The following is a 10,840-nucleotide window of genomic DNA, read 5'->3' on the forward strand; positions in this document are numbered from 1 at the left end:
TATACAAAAACATTTATAAAAATTATAAATTATATAAAAAAATTTATTTTTGTTAATGAGGGATTTTGTGGTGATGTTCGCTATAATAATAGCATAAAAGTTGTCAGCATCGATCATTTTGGAACATGTATAGAAAAAACCCATAAAACCGTCTGACGAAATCATTGGTATAAAGAGAATGATTTTTTAAATTAAAATTAATAAGTAAAAAAAAAAAAAAATAAAAAATTTAGGCGAGTGCGTACCACACCCACCTTAACAAATGGAAATCAAAGTTTGTTGGCCGGCCATGACTTGAATTTTCATATTAAATTTTTAGATGATTTTCTTAGTTGATTACTAAAACCGTTCTCTAGCCGGCAGAGTGAAAATCCGAAATCCATTTTCAGAAAAGAACGAAAAATAGTTCACCATGTTCCATGTACATATTGTAGGCGAATTTGACTTTTTTAAGCAAAACTTGTCATGGAATGCATCTCTGCAATAATTTGGTATGACGTTGCACATTAAAGCCATACTCATATTGCAACTGCAGACAAAGCAGTCAGAACCTTTGCAAGACGCGTCTTTACCGAGCTTAGGTTAAGGCGAATTTTAAATGTCATACTCCATTTTTTCAACACTGGAAGTTGTAATTAATTTCGAACAAATTTTCCACCCGGATTAACAATATTTTAGGGAACTGAAAAAGTGAACTTTTGCCCCCTTCGCCTATCTGCTTCGTTTCTCATGTTTTTCTCTTGCTTCCTTTTACTTTATAATGAACTTACAATCCATTTGCATTTTTTTGAAGACAGTAAGTAGTTCAACCATAGAAAACATTCTAAAACGATTCTACTTTACGTAAATCATAAACAATTAAAAAAAGCATTGAAAATATTTACAGAAAAACCAGTTTTTTATGCTTTAAGAGTAGTCAGAATTTTTTGCAAATAATTCTATTGTTTAATATTTTAAATTATGTAAGAAAGTTACATACGTCATAGAACGAACCACAGACACTCGTCAAGAGAGAGAGAGTTGTGGAAGCATGCAATTTTGAAGAGTATTCTCGCAATGAATCTTTAATTAATGAAATTTGTAATAATTACTATATGGATGGGTGTGAATGATTTCGAAATCTCGTAGAGTTAGCCAAAACACTAAGCTTCTCTATGTCAAGGTACTATCTTTACGTCTTTACGTCTCGTGCACATAGCATAGTGTCTTTTAGGAGCTGAAACGAGATCGATTTACTTGTTAGAAGATTGGCAAAACTCGTAAGGCCTCGTGATTCCTGCGACGAGAGAACATTAATATCACCAATGAAACAAAATATACACGACCCCCGAGGTCTTTATGAGCCCGTCTAACTGGGTTCAGAATATTCTACGAGCTACTTCAAGGCCAACAATAGCTAAGAACGGAGCCACAATTTCCAAAAGAGTTTTCTCAATAAAATGATGCTCGGTATTCATATTGTAAAAGCCACTTAGGAAACATTAGATGCGGCAAAGTGCTGCCCTTTCTATTCTACTCGTTAGAAGGCGCTTCTACTAAGGAGTCCCCATGTTCGACCCGGCCAGGACTTCCGTTCTTACAACGTTATTTAAAAATTGCTCTTTGCACGAATTTCCTTACAGGAAAGAAAATGCAACCGAGAACTCATAAGCTACCCATTAGATGGGCCAAAGCAGAGCGAAGTGAATGTTCAATCAAGATAATATCTACTCATTCCGATAATCATTTGTGTCGGTTACAAATGGAATGACAAATTTATTAAACTTCCTCAATGATTATTGAAAAATGTACAAAACATTTACCGCAATAGATTATCATAAATATTTGAAAGTTGTCTGCCTGCCGTCATTTGTAATTAATATATGTAATAATAATAATAATACTACAATGATCGAGTATAAAAAACATTGTCTAGCTGAAGATTATATCAAAGTTTAATTGAATGCAAAACGTGTTCATAGTACGTAAAATAACTTTGAACATTCAAACGTGTCTTTGCCTTAAAAACAACGTTAGACGGCAGACAAATTCATTCATAAAAAAAAAAAAGTGATATAATTGAGTAAAACAATAAATAAATTAAATATAGCGAAACAATGGTGACATTTATGCTAAAAATAACGCAAACATGTTTCTTAAGAAATATTTGCATATTTATGACGTTGTATTTGTTAGTGTTACGATGGCCAAGCAGAGTGCAGACGCGCAGTCTGCATCGTTGCGAATTCGCCGGTCAACTATACATATTGGATGTACCAAAATCGGAGTTACCGTTATGGCTGTGCATAGCTGAATACGAAAGCCGCTTTAACACGCATGTAATCGGTGCACGCAATGCGGACGGTTCCAACGATTATGGCATCTTCCAAATAAGCGACAAGTATTGGTGTAAACCTGAAAATCGAACCGATTACTTTATTTACAACGGTTGCAATCTCAATTGCTCAGACTTGTTGTCGGACGATATAACACTCGCCGTGCGCTGTGCCCGTTATATACAAAAACAACAAGGGTGGTCAGCCTGGGCAGTCTACAATGAGTATTGCAGTAATAGAACTTTGGAGTATATCGATGATTGTTTCACTTAAAAATATTCCAAATAGGCAAACAAACATTTTAAGATTTCGTGCAAATAAAAAACAAAACAAAAAAAAAAAAAAAGAAGAAAATTTAACTTTCAAAAAGTCAGCCATTGTATGGGTTGGACGACAAACCGCTTGAGAACTTGTTTTCATTCCACTATTATTATTATTATTATTATTATTGTTAGCAGTAAAAATATTTGTTAAAGGTGTTGTTCAAATATTGAATAAGATTCGTTCTGTTATTTTGCTGTTGTGCCTCAAAAGTGACAGAACGCAAATACCTAACAATGCGTTCTTTTCATTATTATTTCTACGCAATTTTATTAATATTCGAATCAACGGGTTTGGCTTTGGTGGCAGTGGTGGATGGACGTGTTTTAACACGTTGCGAATTGGCCCGCGAAATGTTTCAATTGGGCATCGAAAAATCTGATCTGGCGACTTGGACTTGCATTGCACGCTTCGAAAGTAAACTCAACACATCAGCTATTGGGCAATTAAATGGCAAATGGTCGAATAATTTTGGACTTTTTCAAGTTAGCGATCGCTATTGGTGCACATCGAGCTCTATTAGGCCTTCGGCAAATATGTGCCATCAAATTTGCCAAGAGCTCTTAACCGATAACATTGACGCGGCAGTAGAGTGTGCTCAAACGGTTAAACAACGACAAGGTTGGAAAGCTTGGTCTGCATATAATGGCTATTGTCAGCATATAGCGCACAAGCTGACAGTCGAAGAATGTTTCTAAATGGTATTGTATGACCGAAAAACAGCATTTAAATAAATATTAAAAATAAATAAATTAATAGTTTTTTCAATGACGTGAGTAATTTTGAAAAAATGAAATCTAATACGATAAATAAAGAGAACAAGTCAGGAATTGTAAGTGTATTAGATTTAAGGTATATTCTGGATACCCTTGGACAATTCATTCAATATGTACAAGAAGCTAAAGCACTTTTCGTCAAGTGAACGAGTGTAAGTGAACTTATTTCCTTACCTGTAAACGCAATGCAACTCTGAACTGTGGTGTGCAAAATTTTAGGTCAATGTGTTCTTCAAATTCTTTCTTCTACATTCTTCTCAGTTCTCTTCTTCTACAGTTTTCTCTTTTGCTATGTTCACCATGCTTTTGGGCGCCTCATGCCAGCCTTTAAATTCGATCTGTAGGTTTGATGTAAGTCTACGCTTTCCATTACTAATACTTGAACTCGAAGGAGAGATAGCAAATAGAAGGGCAAATAAGAGTAAGGTCAGATCCGGAAGATCAATTAATGCATGTATGCATGTATGTGTGGAGTTATGTTTATATTTACGACTTTATGACTGCTTCACATGTTTCTCAATTAGTCGCCAACTGAGCGTGGATATCGTACAATTACCTGAAAATTATTAGAAGAAGGTTCCTTCTCCTAAGCTGAAGAGCATGGACTATATTGTTAGAACGTGTTAATGGGGTCGCTTTCACTAACGGCGAAAACATGTGTAGAGCCGAGCTTATGTTTTATTTCCACACCACACTATGTGTAAGTTAAGAAATAAATGCGAGGACTTAGGCTGAATGAGCACTGGCAACCAAGACTACCGGCTCCATTTTTTAATAAGAATCCATGAAACGATGGGTCCCGGCCAGTTTAATAATATTTAACTACTTAATTGAAATTATGTCTCGAGGGACTTTCAAAACGTCCGCACGTTTAGACATTCTAAGTAGGAATCTTTGAATTTTGAAAAACATACACGAATCGAAATGGCAGGAATAGATTTCTTTAAAATCCATTGGTTATATTGCAATACTAAGAGTATTACCGCCCTCGTTTGCACATAGCAATGAAACGAAATTAGAAGTAACATTAGACTAGTGGGGATGGAAGTAGGAAGTATATAACACATTCTTGAAAGTCAATATTTTTCACTGTGCGTTGTGATGTAGTTCATGGCGCCGAAACAGCGGCCATAGCTGCTAGGTTTGCTCGCTCATTTCTCAAGAGACCGATATGACTTTGTATTCAAAAATTTTTATTTTACGGCCGATGATATTTCAACTTCGAAGAGCCTTTATGACCGACAAACTTCCTGTAATGATAATCCTTTTACGTTTAGTTTTGCGAATAAGGCTTAAAGTTTGAAGATTAGCCATAGCTACGCTTGTAAATGTTGAAGCAATGGCAGGCAGGATCGGATTAATCTGATTTGCGGCATCTACTTCACTGCACAGGCAAGAGACATATGTTTTGTCTAAGTAGAAGGAATAGAGGGAAGCAACTCACATCTCTGATTTTTGTTCCTTGCTTCTAGTTTCTGGCGGCGAAATCCGGCAGAAGTTTGCAGACAATCGTAAAGTCTCTCGACGCCCATGTGGTAGAATTAGGTAGGATTTCGTAACCGTATCAAAAATATCATAGCATAAATTTTCTCGAATGTCTCTGTTCGATCGACCGAATATGTTCTTTGCTCTGCTTTGGTTGGACAAAAGATAAAGATTCTTGGCCTATGCCCGCAACACGATGAGCCAGCGACACTGACCAGGAATTTCCAAGGGTAAAACTTTCCAGATAAGGCCAAGAAGCTCAGCTTGTGGTTCCTTCTTCCTCGTTGAGTACTTGTACTTGTTTTCCGATGTCAAGCAGGCTTTCCCTCTAATCGAATTAACATTCAGAGAATACGAACTCCTAGCGGAGAACTTTCGGTGGATCTAACGAGATAATCAAGATAATCAAAATGGCAAAGAAACGGTTTTCTAAATCACTTTTTGTAACTCCCTAACTGATAAGCTAGGTCCTAGAGAACCTAGAGAGAAAGGAAAGACTTATTAGTGTCGATAAAAGAGATGTAAGCACTTTTTTGTTGATATTCCCTGCCACCTTGATTGAGTATGAAGTATTCATTACGAGAAATTGTTTCAATTTTTTTTTTTACTTGAATTTTATTTACTTATAAACTCATTTTAAAAACCCATTTATTTTATTTGTGAATTCGTTTCATTTTGTAAACAGTTTCGAAAATTTGCAAATCCCCAACGGATATGGGTGTTTTCCATTTTTTTTTTTTTTTATTTTTTTTTTAATTTAATCTTTTTCTAAATAACAATTTTTTCATGTGTCTTGCGGTAATGCGTGTATTGGCAGCAAGCTCTGGAAACGGTAATGAAGCATGCATAAGATGCTTTAAGCTCACGTATTATTATTATTATTATGGTAAATGAGGTTAATTAGAATTGTTGTTGCTTCTTTTTTTTTTATGTATGATCGAATAAAACCAAATGGTGATCATCAAGCAAAAAATATTCAAAATCAAATATTTATTTATAATAGCATATCTCTACAAACAATTTCATTAAGAAGATAAATTCGGCAAACAGCAGTTCAATCATATGGAAAAAAAAAAAACAAATCTGTTAAATTTATTTAATTTCCATTTCGATCCGCTACTGGTTAAATATTAAAACGATAAACATGTAAACAGATTATATTTCCCAATGTATTCAAAACAGTATTTATTTATGTAAGAATTTCAATACGCTTGAGATAAAAAAAAAAAAAAAAACTGTTTGTGTTTACATAGCAGAGACCACTCCACAGGAAGTCTCTGCGTTATTACATTTATATATTTCATAGGATAACGATTGTCTAGCTAGATAGCCAGCTAGCTAGCAGTGTATAATTAACCCAGTTTAAGTTCTCATTTTTTGTTTATCTCTAAAGCAACGGTCACTTAAAGAATCAAATTGTACTTTAGAATAGCATCAAAGAAATCAATTTCGATATCATTGAAGTGCTTCCGAGCACGACTGTAAGATAAACATAAAAAAACGACTAACACACGCAGTAGGAGGCAAATAAAGGAATTTATTCAAAAATGATAATCCTTTGTAATGCCGCCAAGGGAAACTCTAAAAGCGTTTACGTTGAAATGCTCCCTGGACACGTCTCTGCGAGAAGGCATAATCAATGAATGCGTAGCCCAGCCAAGTAGATAAGAATCGCGACTATTAAGCCAGTGTTCGCGCATTGAAATCTCATTGCGGTAGAGGTCGCAGGTACAGTTCGTGGTCAGTCGTTAAAGGCATAACACTTACAGATTGGACACACACCCACTAGGCTGCCGTCACGGCCACGCAATCTCTGTCTTCTTCCTCACTTCCTTCTAACCGTTATCGTGTGACGCGAATAGGGGATTGAGTGATTGGTCACTCAAAAAAAAAAAAAAAAAAAAAAAGATCAAAAGATCAATCATACTTTTGCTAAAATTAAATACATTGATATCATTATGCACACTACCGAAAAAGATGAACACATTCCATGTCCAAAATAGGCTAGAAATTGTCCAAAACTCGACCTTGTTGGTCAGCCACACGAATAATGTAAAAATGAGTTCCATTAATCGCCTGACATATTCACATTTTGTAGACTCACTCCGAAATCGTTTCGAGTGGTGGACGGGTTACGACTATTTGGTCCACGATTAAAGAACATGATTTTCTTAAAATGAAAAAGTAAGACAACTAGAGTAACGTTACGTAGAAACCTATGACACACGGACAAACAAAGGAACTTGCCCAAATTACCCAAGGAATCTTGCGGTAAATTGAGAACGAATATGTATTATGAATATCGTTGATTTTTGTTTTCGCGCATTTCAAGTGGACGAACAAATCTGATATACCGGCAGAACCCTTCGATGGAAAGTTTAAAAAAACAAAACAAAAAAAAAAAATTTTGTTATCGGTGATATAAGAACTGCTTGTGTGCGTGTGTGTATGTGTAAGATATATTTTTACTCAACTCTGATGTACACAGTAACTTCCATATAAAAATTTATCATCAAGTTTCAATTCTTGGTATTTACGATTAAAAATGTTGAATAAATATGCGTTAGTCTGCGATTTTTTTGTTTTTTTTTTGTTGTTTTTTGTTCTTTGCATGATTCAAAACCATTATTACGTTTTTTACTGCAGTCTGATAAAAACTGACGCTATTGCATGCAGTTTGTTGAAAATAGTTATTAAATAGCACCGACCATCGAGGTACATGTACGCGATAAAGTATTAATTACAGCTTAGAAGCACTCTCTCTCTCTCTCTCTCTCTCTCTCCTTTATCGCTTTTGAAGAGCAGAGCAGATGAACTTTCGCAAATTGTAGTCGCTTTTTGTTGCCAGATCTGGGATTATAAACGAGTTTTGAAGAGCGCCAGACCTCCTTTTCTCTCTTATTGAAATCTATCAGTTTAAATTTCTTGTTCCTCCACGTGGGTCATTATTGAAAGCAGATTTTCGAATCGCAGTGATTTTACTTTACTAATTTAAACTTAGAGTTAGATGCTAAAAATGTCGATTTCGAAATTCTCTTAATAGGTCCGACTACGTGACAGTTCACGCTGATCATCATCACCATAAATAACTAAACAATATAGCGATTTTTCAGAATTTATTCCAAATGCTAGGCAAGCAACACTCATTTGTATATCATGCAAGAAGGAAAGAAACAAATGACTTTAAATGTCGTTACTTTATTTTGCCGCAGCCCAGCTTAATTGAGTGGAAAACTCCCTCATTCCTCATCCACCGTCAGTCCAATGCTATTAGGGATTCCTTAAAATATCGCATATCCATTTTTTCACTGGAATTGTCTCAGAAAGATGTCGTGAATAGATGGACATAGCATAAATGCTTTACGCATATTGATTGGAAGATGCATGTGGACAGGTAGGAGACATTTAAAGAAGCACATAATCGGGTATATTCTACTGTTGTGATTGTTCACTATTCATTACAGAAAGCCATGCGTATTCTTGTTATAGTGGCTATCAAGGTTATGTTGCGCAAACTAAACAGAAAAAGATGCCGTGTGACCTTTGATGGCTAGGTGATGTTGCACAGAATACGGTCGTAGGGAAAAACGGGACTTATAAATATATAGAAGCATGAGAGAATTGTTTCATTCAGCTCGCAAACGTAACATGCTAAGTAGGCTTAGGCGTCCTTGAACATAACCGTGACATAATATAAGGATGCCCCATAAATTTTCCCCTCTCCGCGCTATGTACGACTTCGAAGTGGACTATGTTTGTAAATATGCAAGCTTATCTATTATTCGTTTAACGCATCGATTGCAGTCCTCGCATAACGCTTTCAAAGTACATTTCGTTAGTAACAAAGTTTGCTTTAAACACACACACCATTCAATGTTATGCTTCAATGCTTTAAAAAATGTAGAAACTGTAGACTTAATTTTCACCATTTATGGGTGTGGTACGACGACTCTTGGAACCGTCCACAATACGTTTGAGAGATTTAGAGCCGGCAATATTGACTTGAAAGATGAAGAAAACCGCACCGGCCGCCCAATAACGGTAGGTACGGACCTCATCATCAACATTATGGTCGTTGAAAATTCGCGAGATAGTGGATGCCACTAAGATTTTTAGGGATTACGTCGTCTATTAATTTCGCATTAAAAAAAAGAAAAAGAGAAAGAAACTGAATAAAAACACCCTAATAAATCTGATATCGCTGCTTGCAGACGGATGGGCAGTGATGGTGCTTAGCGAGCCACTAGTGAGTATTCCTATATATATATACCTTGCGCAAAACACTATGCGCAACGCGAACTTATTCAACACGTTTACGATGTTCACTTCAAAATCAAGGAGTGCTTGCAAAGACACTCTTTTTTTTTGTTCTGTACTAACACTAAGAATATGAGAGTGCTACAGACGTTGTTTGCATCTACAAGTACACGGCATGGATGTCAACGGATTAATGGCAAGATGAAAATTTGATTGCACGAATAAAACCTCCATCCTTATCAACCCTGGATCGAGCTGCGGAATGGCGTTTCTTTAATGATATTCCGACAAAATCTTAAAATCAGTACATGAGGCTAAAGTACAGTCAAATTTGAATGTGGTTAAGAAGTGGATAGAAAAATGATAATATTTTTGTTGGGGACGCTTTTTGCAGGAAACTGCTATAGATGTCCTTTGCATCTACAAGCGCACGCAAGGCGTTACAGACGTCATTTACGTTAACGAATTAACGACAAGATGGAATCTTAATTGCTCGAATAAAGGCTCCATCCTTAACTACTCTGGATGGAAAAATGATAACATTTTTCTTTAATGTGTTATTAAAACACTGAAATCGTAATTGCAGGCTCAGTCAGAAACGCATGAATTCTTTTGTAGTGGTGCTTAATCAATGTGCTTCACAAAGTCCCTAGAGTCTCTGCTTATGCTAAACCCTTTGAGGACGCTAGCTTTTTTAGCGACATGATTAAATTGTTATTGTAATAAAGGCCATCCATAAATCTCGAGTTGCGTATTTCACACACTGAGGACCACTCCCGTTATTGACAATGCAATAAAATCTCCTTCAATCTATTATATATGGTAAGGGATTCCGTGAAAATCATTATATTATATGATGTTAAAATACAGGCACTTTGAATATGAGTTAAAAAGAAGAAGCATGAAGAAGAATGTTATTTACATTTCTGCATTTGATTTTTCAAATGCCTCCCCTATAAGGCGATAGATAAAATTTAGGAAAAATTATAGAGAATTAGTTTAGCTGGAGAAATAAATTCTAAGACTAAATACCTAAAAAGAAGGGGAAGAATGTAAATTGTACACATGTGCTGTCAGATTAAATGAAATTCTTTGTAGGTTGTGTTTTTTAAGACAGTGCCGTTCGGATTAGGTTATGTTAGTTTTATATAAAAATGAATGCATGCAGAGTTGTCTCTTACCAAAATGCACTTATGGAATAACGTTTGTTTGGCGTTGATTCATTGGTGCTGTTCAAGAATGAACTCTGACGAAATATTCCCGACATTTTTTAATGCACTTAATTGTATATAAAATTGTATTAAAAAAAAAAGAAGATAATTTTGGTTTGGGTTTGTCCCTCCTCCTCCTCCTCCTCTGCTTAATTAAATTAAATTTTCAGACTTTGATTTGTATATGAGCTTTGAAAATTTATTTGTGTTTTGGTTTCGTTTCTTTTCTTTGGTCTGGCAATGGTTCTTCTTCTTCTTCTTATTTGTTTTTTTTATTTATTTATTTCTTTTTTTTTATTTGCAAATAGAACGCAAATTCATGTAATAGATATGTAAACACACACGTATGTAAATTGTAAATCCCGCCAAATTTTTTTATATTATGTCGCCGTATTCCCTTCTCTGTGGGGATTAGAAAAGCGTTTCTTTTTACGTTTTTTTACGTTTTCTTTGTGAATTTTATTTTTCAAACAAA

General features: G+C 35.3%; 3 protein-coding genes across 4 annotated transcripts in view; 2 read left to right on the forward strand and 1 right to left on the reverse strand.

Annotated features, from left to right (window-relative positions):
• Positions 1-10,840, reverse strand: part of LOC119636104 (centrosomin) — a 54,271-nt gene that overhangs the window by 21,208 nt on the left and 22,223 nt on the right. The window contains exon 1 of one of the 2 annotated variants that reach the window (XM_038031251.1): positions 10,336-10,509. The exons of the other annotated variant lie outside the window; for it this stretch is intronic. Coding sequence (XP_037887179.1) covers positions 10,336-10,421 — 86 coding nt within the window. The 5' untranslated portion in view covers positions 10,422-10,509. Of the gene's footprint in view, positions 1-10,335; positions 10,510-10,840 lie in introns of those variants that run through there. 2 annotated transcript variants of the gene reach the window in all.
• LOC119636106 (lysozyme 1) lies at positions 2,037-2,610 on the forward strand. Its single transcript, XM_038031252.1, has one exon. It carries the CDS (start codon positions 2,097-2,099, stop codon positions 2,586-2,588), a length of 492 nt encoding a protein of 163 aa, XP_037887180.1. The 5' UTR covers positions 2,037-2,096; the 3' UTR covers positions 2,589-2,610.
• LOC119636107 (lysozyme 1-like) lies at positions 2,710-5,108 on the forward strand. Its single transcript, XM_038031253.1, has one exon. It carries the CDS (start codon positions 2,873-2,875, stop codon positions 3,332-3,334), a length of 462 nt encoding a protein of 153 aa, XP_037887181.1. The 5' UTR covers positions 2,710-2,872; the 3' UTR covers positions 3,335-5,108.

Source organism: Glossina fuscipes, unplaced genomic scaffold (assembly GCF_014805625.2).
Source record: "Glossina fuscipes isolate IAEA_lab_2018 unplaced genomic scaffold, Yale_Gfus_2 27, whole genome shotgun sequence".
NCBI lineage: Eukaryota > Metazoa > Arthropoda > Insecta > Diptera > Glossinidae > Glossina > Glossina fuscipes.

Coding starts and splice junctions, on each gene's coding strand:
- LOC119636106 (XM_038031252.1), top strand. CDS start 2,097: ATGGTGACATTTATGCTAAAAATAACGCAAACATGTTTCTTAAGAAAT.
- LOC119636107 (XM_038031253.1), top strand. CDS start 2,873: ATGCGTTCTTTTCATTATTATTTCTACGCAATTTTATTAATATTCGAA.